Here is a 19671-nt window from a genome sequence, read left to right on the forward strand (position 1 = left end):
GGAGGAAAATTTTCAGTCTGCAATTAATTTTTTATCTACAAAATCAGAACTTAAACTTTGTTGTTGCTTCAATACAAACCTGCACATTCAGTTTTAATTTGCAAAAGAATGGCTTTAATATCTCAGTTCTATTTCTAAAAGTGAATGGCGCAACTAATCACAAACCTCCCACAATCTGACCAGTATATGATTTTCATCAACCACCAGATGTGTATCTGTGAGGAAAAATTTCAGTCTGCAATTAATTTTCTGTATACGAAAACAGAACTTAAACTTTGTTGTTGCTTCAATAAAATAAGGATACGTACACATTCAGTTTTAATTTGCAAAAGAATGTCTTTCCTCGCTCAGTTCTCTTTCTAAAATGGTGCAACTAATCACAAACCTCCCACAATCTGATCAGTGATATAAAATAATGTGTGCATCCATATATCTAGTGCAAACTATGAAATAAGTGTTAATATAACTTATGTTGTTCATAGTTTGCACTTGTAAGAATCCAACGGCTCAGCTCAGGCCATCAATGGGATATCTAAACATTGATTAGTAAGGAAGTTAAATATACATTCTATACAGCAAACTCAATACACTTCCAGATAGTAGTATCGAGTTTTTAGGTTCAGCCATTTAATACAGAATAGCATCAGCCATTTTGGATCAACAGGAAATAATACACTATTCTAAAGATCATTTTGCATATGTAAGATATGCATCATTATAAATCTGACAAAAGAAAAGATAAGCCAACTTTCTGAATCCCAACAAATAGACATGTTAGTATCCAATTTTAATGAGTGCACCTTCAGGATAAGCCAATAATCACTATTGACTGATTATTAGACCTTTTTTGAGTCTCTGAATATATTTTGTTTATTATAGCCTGATTCTTTCAAAAAGAATTGATAAAGAAGGGCACACTCTAGTTTATTAGAAGCAAAAGGACAAAAATTGCGACCAATTATTCATGTGAGCATGGGCTGATGATTCAGCAAACAATCTTATACTGTCCACTGCTGCATCAAAAGCTAACAGTAAGAAAATTCAATATCATGGCATGGAGTCTACCCAATTCAGATCCTAACAGTAGTCTAACGACTCAATTCCAGTCCAGCCCAGTTCCTTCAAACCAAAGGGAACAATTCCGCAATCCTAAAACAAACAGCACCAATATTCGTACACACACACACGCATCTTCATAGTTCATACCAACTCCAAAACAGCTTTCATTTTCTTAATACTACTAACTAACAAGATGCAGGGACACACTAATTTGTTCATCACCGGTTAATAGAGAAAGGGGGGAGAAGAATAGAGATCCAAGTGCTGTAGAGAGGGAAAGAGTGAGTGCACCTGAGGTGGTGCGGATCAGGTTGATGGTGGCCGCGCCGGCGATTGGGAGCAGGAGGAGGGAGATCGGCGCCCTTGCCCTCGTCCGGTCGCTACCTCCTGCGCCAGATCGATACCCTGCCATCGGCATCGAGGAAGATCACAGATCAAAACACCCGTCGCCGCCCTCTCCTCCCACCACTCGAGGTGACGACGTGTGTGACTGTGTGGGAGAGCGGATCACACGAGAGAGAGAGGAGGCCGCGTGCGTGGGGCACTTGCGGCGGCAGGTGAGATGAAACGAGAGAGAGGGCGTGGTTTGGTGGAGAAGATTGCTCCATCGCTAGTTTTATCTTTTTTTACGGTTATCGCTAGTTTTATCTGAGGGAGGTGTTAACTAGGCACAGTAAAATCGCCCAGGTGGACTCACCCAGCGAGCGCCATTGTAGCGACGCTTAAAGGGTTTAATTTGCGGGTCATGTCTTAAACAAAACTATAAAATGAACAAAACATATCGATATATTCATGAACCCGGCCCGTTAGCACTGCCTAGCCTCGCCTCCTCCGAAATGGGCCAGCCCGCCTAGCTTCGGGGAGGAGGAGCTCGCTCGCCAGTCGCCAAGCCTCCCGAATGCCAGCTGGCTTCTCTCGATGACTCGCCGTCACCAAACCCTATAACGCAACAAGTCAAAAAACCCTGGGGCTCAAACCCACCCTCCCATCCCCCGCGCCGCCGCTATATGCTGGTCTGCCTCCGGCGAGGCCTCTCCCTCCTCCGGCAGCGCCAGCCCCGGCTCCCGCCCCGCCTCCTCCTCCACCTCTCCGCCGAGCCGATGGGGGACCCGGCCGTCGCGCCGGACGCGCCCTACCTGGAGGCGGTGACGCAGAAGCGGATCCGCATCTTCGAGGAGATCCAGGCCCGGCAGGCCCTCGAGCGCCTCAACATCGGCGGCGACCCCATCAGGTTTCTATCCCTTCCCGCCATCTGCTCGCGTCTTTGTTTCCTTTCCTGCACATATATAACTAGCGGGGAGCAGAGCAGAGGACCCGTGCTCGAGTCTCCGCTCCCCCGCGGCGTGTTTCTTCTTCTATAAAAACATGGCCTCGTTTTTTATCTGTATGTATAATCAGCGCATAAATTCGATAGGGAGTGGTTGAGCTGGGAACCAACCGTGTAGCCGCATGATGGCAGAATCCGATTTGTTGTTAGGCGCATGCGTTCTCTGCTACAGATTGCAGATCGTCTTCACAAGTAGTAGTTTACTTGCTTGTTTCCCACAGCTAGAATGCCTTTGCTGGGAGTTGTGAATTCAAGTGCACACGCCATCGTCCTGCTTTGGACCATGGAAATTGTTACATGTTTCGCTTGTGTAATAATAATGTTGGCTCCTGCTTGCACTACCATGCAGAGTAACTTTGCCTGATGGCGCGATAAAGGAAGGCAAGAAGTGGATATCGACCCCGATGGACATCGCCACGGGGATATCAACTGGGTTGGCGGCCAGCTGCCTGATAGCTCAGGTGAACGGCGTGCTCTGGGACATGACGAGGCCGTTGGAAGGCGACTGTGACTTGAAGCTGTTCAAGTTCGACAGCAACGAAGGGCGCGACACGTTCTGGCACTCGAGTGCTCATATTCTTGGAGAAGTGAGTCATACCGTCCTGGATATCTATCTCTGAGCGCGGTTTTTCGTTACGGCCAAATCGTGTAGTAGCTGCATAGCCTTTTATTTTTCTTTCTCAGCTCTCTGTTATAATTCATTCTCAATTCATCTTTTTTTCTAACCGAAGAAGATGTTTGTTTGCAGTCTATCGAGAGGGTGTATGGCTGCAAGTTGTGCATTGGACCTTGTACTACAAGAGGAGAGGTATGGGATCACCTTAAGTTTTGGGGTTGGGGCATGAAAATATGCTAGTCTTATTTTTTCAGTGTTCTAATGACTTGACACTTTGCCTGTCAAGGGTTTTTACTACGACGCCCACTACAAGGACTTGACACTGAATGATACACACTTTGGTCTCATTGACAAGCAAGCTAAAAAGGCTGTTGCGGTATGCTATCATATTTTACTTAATTCTTTTTTACTCAAGTTTTTGCCTACCCTTAATTTGTGGCCACTGCCGAACAACGTACTTCTTTTAAACTAGAGTCTTATCTCTGTGACATAACTAAACTCCTTCTTTAACAAGAGCTTTCCAACTCAACTTGATGCAGGAGAAGCAACCATTTGAACGCATTGAAGTCTCCAGAGCAGAAGCTCTTGAAGTTTTTGCGGAAAATGAATTTAAGGCAACCTTCATCATACATATCTCCCTTCCTTCGATCTTTTATATCTAAATATCAAAGTGCTTCCTAAGTCACCTCGAGACGTCATGTTCGTTTTCTTGAATATGTTTAACCATACATTCAGGTTGAAATAATTAATGAATTGCCTGAGGACAAGACCATTACAGTATACAGATGTGGTCCTTTGGTCGACCTTTGCCGTGGCCCGCACATCCCAAATACTTCCTTTGTTAAAGCTTTTGCTTGCCTCAAGGTATTTTTCTTCTTTGGTTATCCATTGAACTCCCAAGTTCTCTTGATGATATTAGATACTTAAGTTTGATGTGTAAATATAGGCTTCAGCATCATACTGGAGAGGAAAAGCAGACCGTGAGAGCCTGCAGAGAGTATATGGAATCTCTTTCCCTGATTCTAAACGTCTCAAGGTAATTTGAGTATCTTTGATGATTTGGAAATTGGGAAATTGTGTACGCACAAGGATATGTCATGCAATTTTCACAGAATATGTTCCTCTAGTTTTTAGTTAGCATCTTTCTTCCCTTTTAACATGCATTGCGGTGGCTTGATTTGCACAACACTGCTACATCAGCTGTGTACAACTTTCCTATATCCCTGTGAGGCATACGCCCTTTTATTGGTTACTTCAAACAAGTTTCTTGTATTAATAAAAGGGATTTTTACACTCTTGCTCTTAATTGGTTCCCTCTCGATGGTTTTACCCTTAGTTTTCGAGTGTGCACAGTTTTGGTGCTGTTACAGGAATACCCTTCCGTGCGGTTTCCGTCTAGTCAGAGGCGTTTGACCGTGACTGCGCTGTGTTTAGGACTGTTTTGCCCCTCTGTGCTGAGTCACTAACAGATGGGCCTCGTGTGGAGAAGGAAAAAAATGAAGTATCCTGCCATGAATGCCCAGAGCCACCCTCCTCGGCGCACTGGCTGCTCTCATTACCACCCTTTATTAGCCCTGCTGCTGACAACAAATTCGCATTCCCAAATCTTCCTTCTCTCAAACCCTAGCTCTGCATACCTCTGCCCGGCCTGCGGCCATGGTCCGCAGTCAAACACTTAGTCCTTCCCCTGGGCGAGCCAGTCGTCTGCATCTCTATGCGTGGTGATCCTTAGCTAGTTTGTTCAGAGTGTGTGAGTGTGGCGTGTGTGTTTGGTGTGTGTTGGAGGTGTGGGTGTTTTGCCCTCCTCTCTGTACTTTTCTTTCATCTTAATGAGATGATCAGTAGCTCGCTTGTGTTGTGGAAAAAAAACTGGTTAGATAATGAAGGTTGCAGTCCTGAATTTTAATTTTAGTCATACTCCTAATTCTTTTGATTTTCAAATCATAAACAACCTATTCTGTTTTTCAGACAAGTTTTGCTTTTATAATCTGCAGGAATATCAACATATGATAGAGGAAGCTAAGAAACGTGATCATAGGTTATTAGGGCAGTCCCAGAAACTCTTCTTTTTCCATCCACTTAGGTACCTTCGCATTTTTCCTATCTGATCTTGTTCCTTTTCATATCTTTATTTTCTAGATCTTTACTCACCGGCTTGCTGTTAGATAGCTCTTTGACAAAACTTTGGAACTATGCAGCCCAGGTAGCTGCTTCTTCCTTCCAAATGGCGCTATAATATATAACAAATTGATGGATTTTTTGCGCAAGGAGTATAGAGAGAGAGGCTACCAAGAGGTTGGTTTTAATTCGTACTAATTATCCTAGATCATCGATAGTTGAACTATGCCTTTTGTTTTTCTATTCCTTATGTGTGTTTATTTAGGTTCTGAGTCCAAATATTTACAACATGCAACTTTGGGAAACCTCTGGACATGCTGCAAACTACAAGGACAACATGTTTGTTTTTGAGGTAAGCACATTTGCAGATACTAAAGGAAAATAATAAGCGTGATGATCTAGATTATATGGGTGTCGTGGTCTGACCTTTATGGGTGCTTGTTTTTTCTTGTGCAGATCGAGAAACAAGAATTTGGCCTTAAGCCAATGAATTGTCCTGGCCATTGCCTAATGTTTGGACACGAGGTTCGATCGTATAGAGGTAAATCCTCTCTTGCTGTTTAGATTCCTTAATGATATCTTGGTCAAGTTAAAAATGCAGTTATCCTGCATGGTTAAAAATAAAAATGCAAGGTATTAAAACTAGGTCTAGTAGGCCATACATACTAGGTACCGTCACTGGTTATTAGAAAAAGCGCGTGCTAGGCCGAGTGCAATGATTACACACATAGGTGCTTCAAGGTGGGTCAACCTATATAGTGACCAGTACTGGTTTCTTAGTTTCAGTACCTTGCAAAATTGCAATGGTGGTGGTCATAAAGCTTATTCCTTTCTGAAATATTTTTCATGTAAGATTATCTATTTTATTGGTACTGTGAGTTGCGCACTTATTATCTAGCAATCAGTGCTTTATCTCATTTTCATTTTGGTGAACTGTTCTTTAATGCGAAATCTCATGGTATTCAATTGCATGCAGCAACTAATTCACCCAAAACCTCAAATTGATTGAGAAAAGTTGGCACTATGGGTATGTTCAGTTTGACAAGCTTGGCGTACAAAATATTGGTTTTTGGCCAAGGTTTTGGTTGCCCATGAGTTGGCCAGTGTTAGCAAAAAAAGAACTAGAGTTGGCAAAGAGGCATTGGCATGGCTACGCAACCAATCCAAACAAATCTCTACCTAATAATAAAGCACGTAGGGTTTCTGCCCGTCCGTCGCGCCAATTTGCAAATAAGCCCCTGCGTTTTCATGAAATCAACCCGCAGTCCAGATTTAAGTCACACCGAACCGTTTTTTTACAGTTTTTCAACCCCCCCCCCCCTGACTTTTTAGGTATTCCATCTGCGGATCATATTTAAGTCAAACAAATGCTTTTCTAAACCATCCATATCTTTTAAACCGTAACTCCGATTTAAACATGTTATATATGAAATTTGATTAGAAAAATATGTAGAATATGAATACAAGATTATTTTAACCTGTTAAGTATTTATAAATATTATTTTGGAAGATATTTAATTCAAACAAATGGTTTTCTAAATTATACGTATCTTTTAAACCGTAACTCCGATTTTAATATGTTATATATGAAATTTGATTAGAAAAATGTGTGAAATCTGTATATGATGTTAATTTTACCTGTTAAATATTTTTTAAATATTGTTTTGGAAGCAAACTTATAACTATAGCGCACGATCCATTTTTCTTTCATACAGGCGGCGATCCGGATTGCAAATAAACACCCACTATAATCATATAGGGAAAAGAAAACATCGAGAACTACACATGCACACCTCTGAATACGTCGCAGGGGAAAACAACAGATTTCTCATCGCGAGTGTGAGAGAAAGCGAGAGAGAGGGAGAGGGGAGGAGAGAGGGAGAGAGAGACGTCTTAGGATTAACCACATTCTAACATGTTTTGGTTTGTGTGAACACTAAGGCCACCGCCGGCGAGGGTGAGAAGAAGGATAAGCGGCAACACAAATATGATGCGTCGCTAAAATAAAGGAGATGGACCTATTGTGGTCTTGAGTGATGGTTGTTCGGTTAAGAGTGTGTGTTGTGTTTTTTCTCCCGTTGCAACGCACGGGCTCTTTTGCTAGTATTTGTAAAAAAAAATGCTGGATTTTGCCCTGCATAATATGCTGTTGTAGGCATGAGATGAGGGATCGATGTAGGTTACAAGAATTTTGACAGAACTTCGTTGGCCGGTCCTTGAATTCAAGGTCTCTTGGCTCTGATACCATATTGAGTTGCATGCACCAACCAGTTCACCCAAAAGTTTGAACTGATAGAGTTAGGCGGGCATCGTATTGACACAGTGCGCAACAATCCAGCATTTTAGGTGTGCATCTATCTAAGCCTTATTTGGGTAGAAGAACCTGGGCCCAAGATTACAAAGATGATTAAATGTCAAGTACTCAAATCAAGCAAACCTCAGCATTCACAATTTGAAGTATTAGAGGGAATTAATTGGGCTTCTCTAATACTCTTAGTGGGAATTCTGTCTGCTGCTGTAAGGTGGATTTGATCAGTTGCGCTAATTCTAGCAAATTTGTTTAATGAAATGCTGCAGAGTTGCCTCTCCGCATGGCTGATTTTGGAGTTCTGCACAGAAATGAACTTAGTGGTGCACTTACAGGTTTGACACGTGTCAGAAGATTCCAACAGGTAAAGTCTAATGTGATTCCATGAATCTTTAGTTTCCAAGATAAAAGAAAAGTTACTATTTCTGATTAGCTCCATACTTAGATCATCGTTTTGTTTTATGTTCCTTTCAGGACGATGCCCATATTTTTTGCACGGAGAGCCAAGTAAGTTTGTGATACATAGATTATCCCTTTTTCATGCTACTGGAATTATATTATGCTTCATTGTAAACATTTTTGCTGCATGATTACACAAATTCAGCCTGTGTGTGTGTGTGTGTGTGTGTGTGTGTCTGTTGTAAGGGTTCTTACCCCTTCTTTTTCTTCTTAATACAATGATGATACACAGCTCTCCTGCCAATTTGAGATTTTTTTTACACAAATTCATGCTGTGTGTGATATTTCCAGCATGTTTCAATATTTTCACACCCCACAGACAGTAGTTTTATTGTAGTTTGGATTAGTTTAGCACTTGGAGCTGGTTTGTGAGTTTGTGTTATTGCACACCTATTTATGTTATTTCATTGGTGCAGATCAAGGATGAAGTTCGGGCTTGCTTGGAGTTCATTGATTATGTTTATAAAATATTTGGGTTTGAATATGAGCTGGAGTTATCAACGGTAATCGTAATCTCATACTTTTATGTACTGATAACATCTGCAGCAACTTCTAATACATATTTGACAATTCTCATGAAATGGTGTTGGTGAAAGGTTGCAACTTTACTGTACTGAATGAACTAAAATTATAAAATACTCCCTCCGTCCCAAAATAAGTGATACGGTTTTAATTCAAATTGAACTAAAAGCACATCACTTATTTTGGGACGGAGGGAGTACATTTTAGTAGACAGCCTTGTTTGATTTCTTCCTTCTCTTTAGCACATATTTGATAACCACGACTGAAGTTGAATCATAACATCATGCATATATATTGACAGTATTAATATGGCACTTTATCATTATTTTAACATTTTCCCTTGTGAACGTACTGAAAATCTTAGTAATGATGCATCGCGGTATTCATAGTCACATTTCTCCTGATATTATGTTTGTGGAATATATTTGTGGGTCAGTTATAGGTTGATGAACCGCTGGCCTGGTTAATGAAATGCCTATCGATCTCTCTTTTGGCATTCTAGGCTTCTAACACTATAGTCAGTTGATGCCATGTCATCCTTTCTCTGTGGGACTCTGCACATTTTCCTATCTTTGGTGTGTACAATAATATGTAATCAATTCTCAGCACGTTGAAGAATACATATGAACATGTGAATGTTGTTAAAGATGATGGAGAGCAAGATGGCTACTCCCAACTATTCATCTTGTTCCACTAGCGTATCCTACTCCGTTTGGAAATAACTGACGTGGTTTTAGTTCATTTTTTTGAGGGGACGTGGTTTTAGTTCATAAGTAGTTGATCCCCACTAACTCAATTCTCTTAACATGCAACTATGCCAACTCAACAAGGACCATGCATGCTACTCATATTCAATAAACATTCTACAATTCTATAATAATCAAATATAACAAATTATATGTACTTTAGTTTCTGTTTCCATATTGCTAATCCAAATACTAAAGTTTCATACTGCCAAATCTCACAGAAATAACTGCATAAACCTATCTCTGGGCTCTCCCTGTTAACATATGCACTGCATAATACTCCATCTAATATATAGTATGAATGTTTACTTTTTCAGAGACCAGAGAAGTATTTAGGTGACATTGAGACCTGGAACAAAGCAGAGCAACAACTGACAGAAGCATTGAATGAGTTTGGGAAGCCATGGAAGGTACCTTTGCGGAGTTATTTTACCCATAATTTTCCCATCACCCATTGCTGCTAGATGTGCATTTATAGCATCTAGTACTTCCAAGGAATGCTTGATTTATGGCTTAGTTGCATCTAAGCTTAGGCAAAGTGTGACTTGCCACCAAGGAGTGGCTAACAAAATCCACACAAGTGGGCAATATTCTGGAAAAGGTTATATGCCACATGGACTGTGTGAACAGTTAAGTGTGGCAAGCCACAGTTGTGGTGCAAACCAAGAACAAACCTAAGTCAGGGAAGTGTGTCCAGGGACCAAACAGGGTGGATACCAGATATCTATTTTTGCATTATATTTCAGAGTGATATCTGATACCTGTAGAAAGAATGTGAAAAACAACTCAAGGTCATTTACATAAAGAACAGCAAAATATAAGCAGGATACAAAAGGTTCACTTACTGGGGTATTTTCTTGCAACCTCAAGTTATGATTGCTAATATTGAATTTTATCTTTAATTTGTCTTGTGACTGATCCGGTTTGTATCAGCAGTAGCGTATTTACCACAGTGTTGTAGTTGCATTGAAAGAAACTTGCATGCCTGGCTGTTTGTTAAGCCATGATTCTGTCAATTCTTACTTAGATATCCATGTGCAGATAAATGAAGCAGATGGTGCTTTCTATGGCCCGAAAATAGATATTGGTGTGTTTGATGCCCTCAAGAGGAAATTTCAGTGTGCAACTCTACAGGTTCGCTTTTATGTTATGTTGACATCAACTATAGAGAATATAATTGTCTTCTATTTAACCCTTGTTGTCTGTTGCAGCTCGATTTTCAGCTGCCACTTCGCTTCAAGTTGACTTATTCTGCAGAGGATGAAGCCAAGCTTGAGAGGCCTGTAATGATACACAGGGCAATACTAGGATCAGTTGAAAGGATGTTTGCCATTCTTTTGGAGCACTATAATGGTAAATGGCCGTTGTGGTTAAGCCCCCGACAAGCCATTGTTTGCTGTGTATCTGCCAATTCACTAACATATGCAAAAGAGGTAAATTGTCCTTGTATCTGAGAATCGATTAACTTCAGAGCTCTTCTCTATGCTGACTAATAATTGATATCTCCTACCTGACTGTTTTTCACTTGGCGGACCTTAGCAATTTAATGGTGTCTTTGTAGGTCCTTTGTGCTGATCTGTTAGGCAGTTTTTTCTTTTCCTTTTGAATTCAGTTGCTATGTTCATGAACTTTGAATTGGGCAGTGCATTCTTGGCATGTTTGATTCTGTTATATAACGTTCTTCATGATAATGCCGCTTACCTCCGGGGGGGGGGGGGGGGGGGGGGCTCTGTTTGTGGTACATGTTGTGTTGTGTGCTATACACAACCTTCATTGTCAAACCTGTCTGCCATGCTCATCTCTATTGGCTCTCTACATTACGGACGAATTGAACCATGTGATTTTGCATGCTTACCATTACGTGTGCTAGGACAATTTTCTATGGGAACTCTTGCAGACGTGCATCAGTGGTGTTGTTTCACTCCGCCCCATTGAAGACCACCTTAAAACCTGCTGTTGTTGGTTAAAGACCTAGTCCAGAATGGGTAAATTTCGTATTGATAATGACCAGCGATAGGGCACTTGCCCTCTACTGTCCGCCCCCTCGGCTCGCCCCAGGCGTGGTAGAGAGGCTCTGTGGTTCATTGGAACTTTTGTTTATTGACCTGTTGTCTAAAACAAGTACACGCTAGTCCTTTATGTACAACAGCTAACTTGATCCATAAGTTGGATCACAACAAAAACTCCTGACCGAGTTACAACTCTATTTTCCTCCCTTAATTGGATTCTATGTAAGTTAAGGACGATTAATATCCAACATGGACACTTAGGCCTCCTTTGGTTCATAGGATAGGAATTTCATAGGAATAGGAAAAGTATAGGAAATGAGGTGGCATGCATCTGAAATCCTATGAATGCTCAGACTATAGGAATAGGAAACTAAATGTCATTTGGTTCACGGGATAGGAACACACATACTCCCTCCGTCCCATAATATAAGAGTGTTTTTTACACTATTGTAGTGTCAAAAACGCTCTTATATTACGGGACAGAGGGAGTAGGAAACATAAAGAAATAATGTCATTTGGTTTATGGTTAATAATGTGAACAAATTATATTCCCTCTGTAAAGAAATATAAAAGCGTTTAGAACACTACTTTAGTGATCTAAAAGCTCTTATATTTCTTTACGGAGGAAGTATATACAAAGTGCAAATATAGACCCTGCCAGCATAGTATATTGTCATGTAACTGGAGTATGAACTGAGCAACTAGTGCAGGCAATCATCAACTCATCACACGGGCTAGTGCAGGCAATTAAAATACAAATTGGCTGCTAGTGCATGGAGCCTGAATACACAATAGCATACTACTCCGTATGATGGATCCAGGGAGAGAAGGCAAGATGGATCCAGATAGTGCAGGCAATTAAAATACAAATTGGCAGACGGAGGGCGCTGCTGGAGCCTGTAGGCTTGCCGGTCGACAGTAGATGCTCTCTAGCTCGCCGGTGGTCGTTGCCCGTCTACTGGATGTGGCCGCGTCCCTCGCCCGCCGGAGTCGCTCCCGGCGAGCTGTGCCGTTCTGTGCGAGGAGGGAGGACTGGACACAGATTTGATTCAACTTTTTTATTTCTGATCCTGTGAAATCTGAAGGAAAGGAACAAATCCCATACGGGAATAGAATTCAATTCCTGTAAACCAAAGGCCTTCAAAGGATTTTTTTCCTACAACAATCCTATCCTACAAGATTCCTATGAAATTCCTGTAAACCAAAGGCAGCCTTAAACTCTTTCTACTTTTTCCTACACCATTCATAATATGCACGTATAAACCTACCCAGGCTTGCCGCATGGCTGCTGCATATAGGATTTGAAGCCCATACAGTTGTTGGTGTTGCTTGTCTATAACAGTCCAAAATGCATTAGTCCATGTTGAGGTTAAACTGCCATAGTTACTTCTTGTTGGTGCATAATGCTTTTGGCTGGAGGCTCTGTTTGGTTCCCTCAGCTTTTGAGTTGTCTGTTGAAGCCTTAACTTTAAAAAATTCCAGATTTTTTTAATTATCTTTAGGTCATGATTTTGGTTAAAAGTGTTCTGATATCACTACAATGTAGGCTAAAGAATCTACCAGTTGGACAGAGATTCAATGTTTAGTTGTAGACCCAGCTCACTAGGTTATATCAATGTCTCATATTCAAAATCTGAGTTTGATCCTGTCTCAGAAGGAACACTAGCTATATGCTTAACACATACAAGCCGAATCAAAACTACTTTTCATGGCACATTACAGGAGGTTATTATATCCAAAGCTATGAGCTTCTTATGGGCCTTTGGAAAAGTTATTTATTTGAGCTTTGTTTGCAGTGTGCCTTTAGGTCCTGGAAAGAATTAGATCTTTTTGACAAGGTGGTGATGGATTTTAAACAGTCTCATGTTGAAATGATGATTACTCAATTGGATTGTCTCTACTGTGTTCTTATTGTTTAATTTAATGTTGTTCTATGTCTTAATTGATGTAAAACATAAGCATACTATTAGAAGCTTATGTAGTCTTTGTTTAAATTAGGCTCTATTGTCGATTAGTATATTCCAAAAGACATTGGATGTACTAGTATTGGAACTATATTAATCATAACATAAATATTTTACAGTCTAGTCAATGTTCTCCGGGAAAACGTGATTTCACAATGTATGTAAAGTTGGACGTGTTTACATTACAATAGGACAAAGTGACTAATCGATTTGCTTCTCATTCTCAGGTTCATGCTCAGATACGTGCTGCTGGTTTTCATGTTGACATTGACATGACTGATAGAACAATTCAAAAGAAGGTAACCAGATCTTGACTTTTAGTGCACTTTCTTACCTTCTGTTGTAGTATGTGCTTATTTTGTTTGTCTTAACTTTCTGAATGGAAAATATGGATTATTTGCAGCGTTGTGGTATACACTAATTTGATTGTTGGACTGAATGTACTGTATCGTTTTCTCCTTTATCACGCATCTAATATAGTTCAACTAGCAAAATACCTGTGCTTTGCTGCGGATATAGTATACTTTATCAATCATATTAAGTTACCACCAACTCCCATTTAAATACTACTGTATTATATATAGTAAAGTAAAGATTGGTGGGTTGTACATGTACCTCACAATTTTCTAGAAGAACTCCCAGCGAAACATATGAATTCACAGATGTCGAGAATATATTAAACACATTTATGTGCAAAAATAACACCTCTGCATCTTTTTAAAATTATTACTCCCTCTGAATCAAATTTTGTTATTATTATTGAAGTGCGCAAGTACACAACTGAATATCACAAAATTTGCATCCTTCAAATCATCATTGCAGGTGCGGGAGGCTCAGTTAGCCCAATTCAACTATATTCTAGTCGTCGGCGCAAAAGAGGCAGAGTCTGGAAAGGTTTGACTTCTCCCACCCTCGTAAAAAAAGGCCATTGCAGATTAAACCGAGCATATCTGTTTTATTTGTTGGGAAACCTTGAAAGGTTAGGCTGATATAATCGGCTATTTTATTTTATGAATCTATCTCACTATAGCATGGAATATCTATTACTAGTATTAGCAAGGGTTAAGTTGTATCTATAATCTCCCCTGCTGCCGTTATTGGTAACTTTAGGAATTCCATTCAGCGTGCATGGACCAATGCATTAGGTGCTTGTTTATATATTAAAGCTGCTGCCTTGTGACCACGAGGTCACGGGTTCAAGTCCTGGAAACAGCTTCTTACAGAAATGTAGGGAAACGCTGCGTACTATAGACCCAAAGTGGTCGGACCCTTCCCCGGACCCTGCACAAGCGGGAAGATGCACCGGGCTGCCCTTTTTATATATATATTAAAGTACACATGTGTATTCTGTGAATGGTAAATCATGTACTAGGCCACGTTTGACTGCGGTTTTACTGTCGGAAGACTAAAACTGACCATACAGTTTACATCAGCAATCATTTGTTGTAGTTCATCTGCTTGCCTGATTTTGCCTGCCCTCGTACTGATTTAGCGCACTGATTATGGTTCCATATGAAACGCTGAATTATCTTAATGATCTGTACTGTTGCAGGTCTCTCTGAGGGTAAGAGACAGGGCAGACCTATCCACAGAGAGCATTGCTGACGTCATCGCACGTTTTAACGATGAAGTTGCGGCTTTCCAGTGATTTTTAAGTCGCATCATCTTTTTTTGTTTAGACATCTACTGCACAACCCACATTGTAATTTGGTGAAGTGTGAGGTGAATGAAAAATCGTGATATTCTTGTTCATGTTGTCACATGTACATTAACTGCCATTTATCAATTTCGAGGGCCTATTTGATTCGAAGGATTTTCATAGAATTGCTCAGGGATTTAGAATACTTGGGAGGTTTGCTTATGTTTGTTAGAATCGTAGGATTGAATAGGGTGGGTAAAGGATGGTGAAGTCAGTTGGGTGCCGAAGCTGTGGTGTGATAAGTACTTGCTCGGAGGCCAAGGGCGTCGTGACCGATGGGGCCATGCTTGGCGATGAAGATCCTTTGTCTGCGGGGCACTTGAGCTATCGTGAGGATCTGCTCCAGGGCGATGGAACTTTTGGCCAGCTCAGGACCATCCCTTTGGTTCTGGAAATCTAGGTCGATTGAAGGCCTTCGCTCCTCTTTGGCCAAAGTTGGGGGCGATCGCCAGGGAATCAAGAACGGGGCAGAAAGGGCTGCGGGATAACAGATATGTCTGGGACATGGAGCCTCTTGCCCGCCATGGAATGCAGGATGAAATGTCTCCATGCTTTGTTTGCAATCAGGACGATGACAACATCGAACACATCACCTTGCAATGTGGGGGCCGCGACAGAGACTTGCATAGAGTTGGTGGTGCTCATTTTCGCGAATGTGAGGCAGCAACACTCGGTGATGGAGTTGGTGGTGCTCATTTCGTCGAATGCGAATTGGAGAAAAAGACCGGTGCCGGTGGGTTTTGATAGTTTCCGGAGAAATTAGTTTTACGACTAATTTCTGAAGATTGAGGCCCTGAGCTAGCGTGGGCGCCTCATATGAAACTTCCTTTCCTGCTTGTGTAGGGTGTCCATCAAAACTGTGAATTTGCTTTGTATGCATAATTCTCACTAAATTTGAATATATGCATTTTTTTCTCCCGTTACAACGCACGGACATAAATATTAGATTCTTGTATTTTTTTAATGATATATGAATTTATTCTCTTTTTTTGTGTGCGATATTTGAATTATTCTCAATCAGTATTATCTTTGACTTGCATAATCAGATTTAGTGAATCTAATGCAGTCCAACTTTACTAAATCGGAATGACTATTGTAGTGCTATTACTCGATATCTCGTATGATATATTGTACTAGTATACTTAGATAAAGAACATAACAAATTGTAAATCAATTGTTTTTTCTCTTGGGATAAATAACATAACAAAAGCTAAGGTTCCTGCCTCTCGTCGGCGCCGCCGCAGATCCGCCTCATCTTCGTTGGCCATGGGGGCGCGGTGGATCCTGACAAGGGCCGGCGAGAGGGCTATGATTTTAGTCGTTCCTTTTTTGCTTTGTTAGGGTTTGTGTCCTGCTCAGAAGACGAGATTGCGGTGGCTACCTGAAGAGGTGTGTCTATGGCGGATCCACCTTTGGTGGATTTGCTTGGATTTCGTCGTTGTTCATCTACGCTCGCGTGTCTTTGGGTTGGATCCTTCCGATCTACGTTATTCTTCAGCGGCGGTTGCTGTTCTGGTGCGCTGGTCCTATGGGCCTTAGCACGAATACTTTCTGACTATCTACTACAACAAGTTGTGCCTGACTCCGGCGATGGAAGGGAGATGACGGTGGCGCGCCTTCGGCTCGTTTCAGTGCTTATAGTTGTCGCTAGGTGGTCTATGAATATGGATGCAATTTTTATTTATTTATGGTGTTCGTTGTACTGCCATGATTGAAGATGAATACTGTAGATTGGAAGTTTTTTTTTAAAAAAGGTCCTACGGGCATGAAATGAACTCGTTTTTTCTTTCACTAAAAAAACTGAACAGGAAAAAAAAATCAGGCATGGCTAACTCGACCGAGTCGCTGCAGTAGTCGAGCGGGCCGGCCCGCTCGGTCGATCTGTGCTTAAGAAGGGCACCTATTTTTTTTCGGGTGAAGCAAGGGCAACTTGACCTTGACGCAGAGAGCTCCCTCCTGCTTCCCCGTGCCGGCGGCCGCCGCAACGCCAGAGGAGAGAACAACGCCGGCGCCTGGACCCCCCGAGCGCCGCCGCCGACCCGTCCCGTTCTCCGGTCGTCTCCCATCGGCGGCAGCTTCTTGGCCCTCGCGCGCCTCCGCTGCCGCTGCCGCTTCCTCTCCGCCCCGCCTCAGGTTCGTCCCGACACCCGTAGTCAAAATGATCTTGATTTCGGCTGTCGTATCCGTATGAGAGTGGACCGGCCAGCAGGTGATATGCTACCGAGTCACTGCGGGAGCTGGCGAATCATTCTCATTTATACAGTACTAGCAAGAGATTTGGCGATTTGTTTGAGAGCAGACTCGAGGGAGGGAGCTGGCGAATCATTCTCATTTACCTGTTACTTTTCTTAAAAATCTGAAGACCTGTGTTTTGTGTTCCCAGCTGATGGACATGTCTGGTCCAAGATGGAAGAAGGGCAAGGACGGCAAGGATTTCGCAGCCCTGGCAGCAGCCCAGCCCATGTCAAGCAATGTCACCAAGCTCCAGTCTTCACTGAAAGGATCAAAGCTTGTGGCAACTTTATGCAGCGGGGGCGGGGACGCGGTTCTCGGCGTGAACCCGCAGCAGGCCGCGCTTCTGAACCGCGCCGCCTTTGGCCGGGCGCTGGAGAACGCCGGAGCCGAGAAGCAGTGGTTCCAGCTGGGCGCCGAGGAGGTCTTCTACCTTCACCATGCTTTGGAGTGCATCGTGGTTGAGTCGGCAAGCAAGGATCTGATGAGCCAAGGGGAGCTGTGGGATCACCTATGCTCCGCATCAGAGTCGTTTCCCGAGATGTACAAGGCATACTCGCATCTCAGGTCGAAGAACTGGGTGGTGCGGTCAGGTTTGCAGTATGGTACGGATTTTGTCGCTTACCGTCATCACCCGGCGCTCGTCCACTCGGAGTTTGCTGTGGTTGTGGTTCCGGAAGGATCGGGGTTCGGCGGTAGGTGTAGCCGCCTGAAGGTCTGGTCTGATCTACTGTGTGCACTCCGAGCTTCTGGCAGTGTGGCCAAGACACTGCTGGTTCTGACAATCTCCAGCAATGTCTGTGAACTGGGATCCCCAGATTGTTTGGAACAGCTGGTTGTTCATGAAAGAACTGTTACAAGGTGGATAGCCCAGCAGTGCCGTGAGCAGCGATGTAAACCATGCAGAGAAGAAGCATATAAGGAAGAAGAAGATCACACAGGAGAAACTGTAGTTTCCAACTATTGGGGTGTAATACTAGGCCTCACAGTTCTTTCTAGCCTACTTGTATACAAGCTGAGATTCCGGCGATAAAGCTAAATATTTCTCTGTACCCCTATTGGTGATGTGTAACTTCTCATCTTATTGCAATCCTGTGCCGGTACTCTTGTGCATTTTGGAAAGATTTCTAGAATATATATGGTGCATACATATATCCATACAACTGTATCTGACTGCAGATGCAGAGTGCAGACATCATATTATGGAATGCTCTGGACTGGACTTTTCTGTGCCTTTTCAAGGACTGCAGGACTAGAAACCTCTGAATGACCACCGCACTCCAGTCTACTGAAGAAAAGAGGTACACTAGACACATTTTCTTCAAATATTGGCACAGAGTTTTTCTTATAGTTTCAGTGTTTAGTTCTTGAACACATGCAGGCCTTAAGTATACATTTAGTAAACATCAGAGTCGATATCTACTGTATTGAAGAACCGAAGGTACAATGTCTGTAGTAAAGCATGTATGATCATACACAAAGGTGGCAACATGAAGTCTGTAAATACACATATCATATCATGTTATTATTATGTATATATATTCAGCAATTTGACTGGATCTGTCTCTGAATTGATAAATCCACACACAGTAAATAATTTAATCGCCATAATTAGATATCATTATGTGATCTTAAAGCGCAACTGTGGAAATAACATCATGCACAATGGTAGCTATTCATTCTTTCGTCCTATTTGAGGCTCCCGCCTTTAGGTGCGCATTGGCTATTCTATCTGGTAATGCACCGTGTGGTCCTTCCATGTATCACTCTCGAGGTACTACTCATATAAGCTAGCTTCTCCATCATAGTTTACTGAAAGAACTGCTGTGCATCTTGTCCCATAGAGCCCCTTTGCAAGAACAGAAACACGTGAAAAAATGTAAATAAATATACCATTGCAGTTTTGATATAGGGTTCTGTACTATAACATCTACGTGTTATTTTAGTGGTTAATAGGCATAATTTTTCAGATAATTCAACTCTCAATGTACTTGTAAACTGCAATTAAGTCAAAGATTTTATGCTCACTTTGTCAGTTTGCACCTCGATGAAGATGGAGCTCAGACCGTGCTCCCAGTTGGGATCACAACCGGTGTTTGGCAGCCTATCTTTATCAGCCCTCGTGGTGTCAGTCATTAGTCTGTCAGCTATATCCTTTGCTTCAACTTCATCATCACCATGCTTCGTTATAAACTCCCTGAAGTTTTTACCGAGGTGAATTGCCTACAAGCAATATATGCAATGATGAAAAATTGTCTGCACTGCATTCCTTGGGCAGATTCTTATAGTATACTGAATGGTCCCTAAGATAGAGTGGCTTGCAATCATGTGCCATCTACTCCTGTCTTGCTGCTTGCCTGCTTGTACATGCAGTGCTATTAATTGAGTTAATTACACTTCCCTCTATAACTAGGGAAGTACTTGAAATGGCTTTCATGTTACTTTCTCACATCTTTTCCAGCTCAAAAGTCTCCTTTAGGATTCTTAGTGCAGTCAGTAAAATCAACAATGGACACCTCACCGGACATTCAACATTTATAGCTTGCTACTGATGTTCTTCCAGTATTTTATCAAATAACATCATCACGTGCACTTGTATTTCTGTGGCACCC

The 19671-nt window shown here is 41.9% G+C and overlaps 2 protein-coding genes across 2 annotated transcripts; both read left to right on the forward strand.

Annotated features, from left to right (window-relative positions):
- The first annotated feature begins 1981 nt into the window (after positions 1-1981).
- LOC109787480 (threonine--tRNA ligase, mitochondrial 1) lies at positions 1982-14938 on the forward strand. The gene is made up of 20 exons (XM_020346027.4): positions 1982-2290; positions 2736-2973; positions 3135-3194; positions 3289-3378; positions 3542-3616; positions 3738-3866; positions 3949-4038; positions 4997-5085; positions 5201-5297; positions 5386-5472; positions 5577-5661; positions 7698-7792; positions 7903-7935; positions 8304-8390; positions 9473-9565; positions 10197-10289; positions 10367-10588; positions 13356-13427; positions 13951-14022; positions 14681-14938. The coding sequence occupies exons 1-20, from the start codon at positions 2067-2069 to the stop codon at positions 14774-14776; spliced, it is 2127 nt and encodes a 708-aa protein (XP_020201616.1). The 5' UTR covers positions 1982-2066; the 3' UTR covers positions 14777-14938.
- A 1778-nt stretch (positions 14939-16716) lies between these two features.
- Positions 16717-18213, forward strand: LOC109787478 (probable tRNA-splicing endonuclease subunit Sen2). The gene is made up of 2 exons (XM_020346026.4): positions 16717-16960; positions 17211-18213. Exon 2 carries the CDS (start codon positions 17214-17216, stop codon positions 18090-18092), a length of 879 nt encoding a protein of 292 aa, XP_020201615.1. The 5' UTR covers positions 16717-16960; positions 17211-17213; the 3' UTR covers positions 18093-18213.
- Positions 18214-19671: the final 1458 nt, after the last annotated feature.

Source organism: Aegilops tauschii, chromosome 3 (genome assembly GCF_002575655.3).
Source record: "Aegilops tauschii subsp. strangulata cultivar AL8/78 chromosome 3, Aet v6.0, whole genome shotgun sequence".
NCBI lineage: Eukaryota > Viridiplantae > Streptophyta > Magnoliopsida > Poales > Poaceae > Aegilops > Aegilops tauschii.

Excerpts from the sequence above, each read along its gene's own strand:
- LOC109787480 (XM_020346027.4), top strand. The coding sequence starts at position 2,067 with ATGCTGGTCTGCCTCCGGCGAGGCCTCTCCCTCCTCCGGCAGCGCCAG. Across the intron at positions 3,195-3,288 it reads CTTGTACTACAAGAGGAGAG|GGTTTTTACTACGACGCCCA; the intron begins GTATGGGATCAC and ends TTGCCTGTCAAG. Across the intron at positions 5,473-5,576 it reads ACAACATGTTTGTTTTTGAG|ATCGAGAAACAAGAATTTGG; the intron begins GTAAGCACATTT and ends TTTCTTGTGCAG.
- LOC109787478 (XM_020346026.4), top strand. The coding sequence starts at position 17,214 with ATGGACATGTCTGGTCCAAGATGGAAGAAGGGCAAGGACGGCAAGGAT.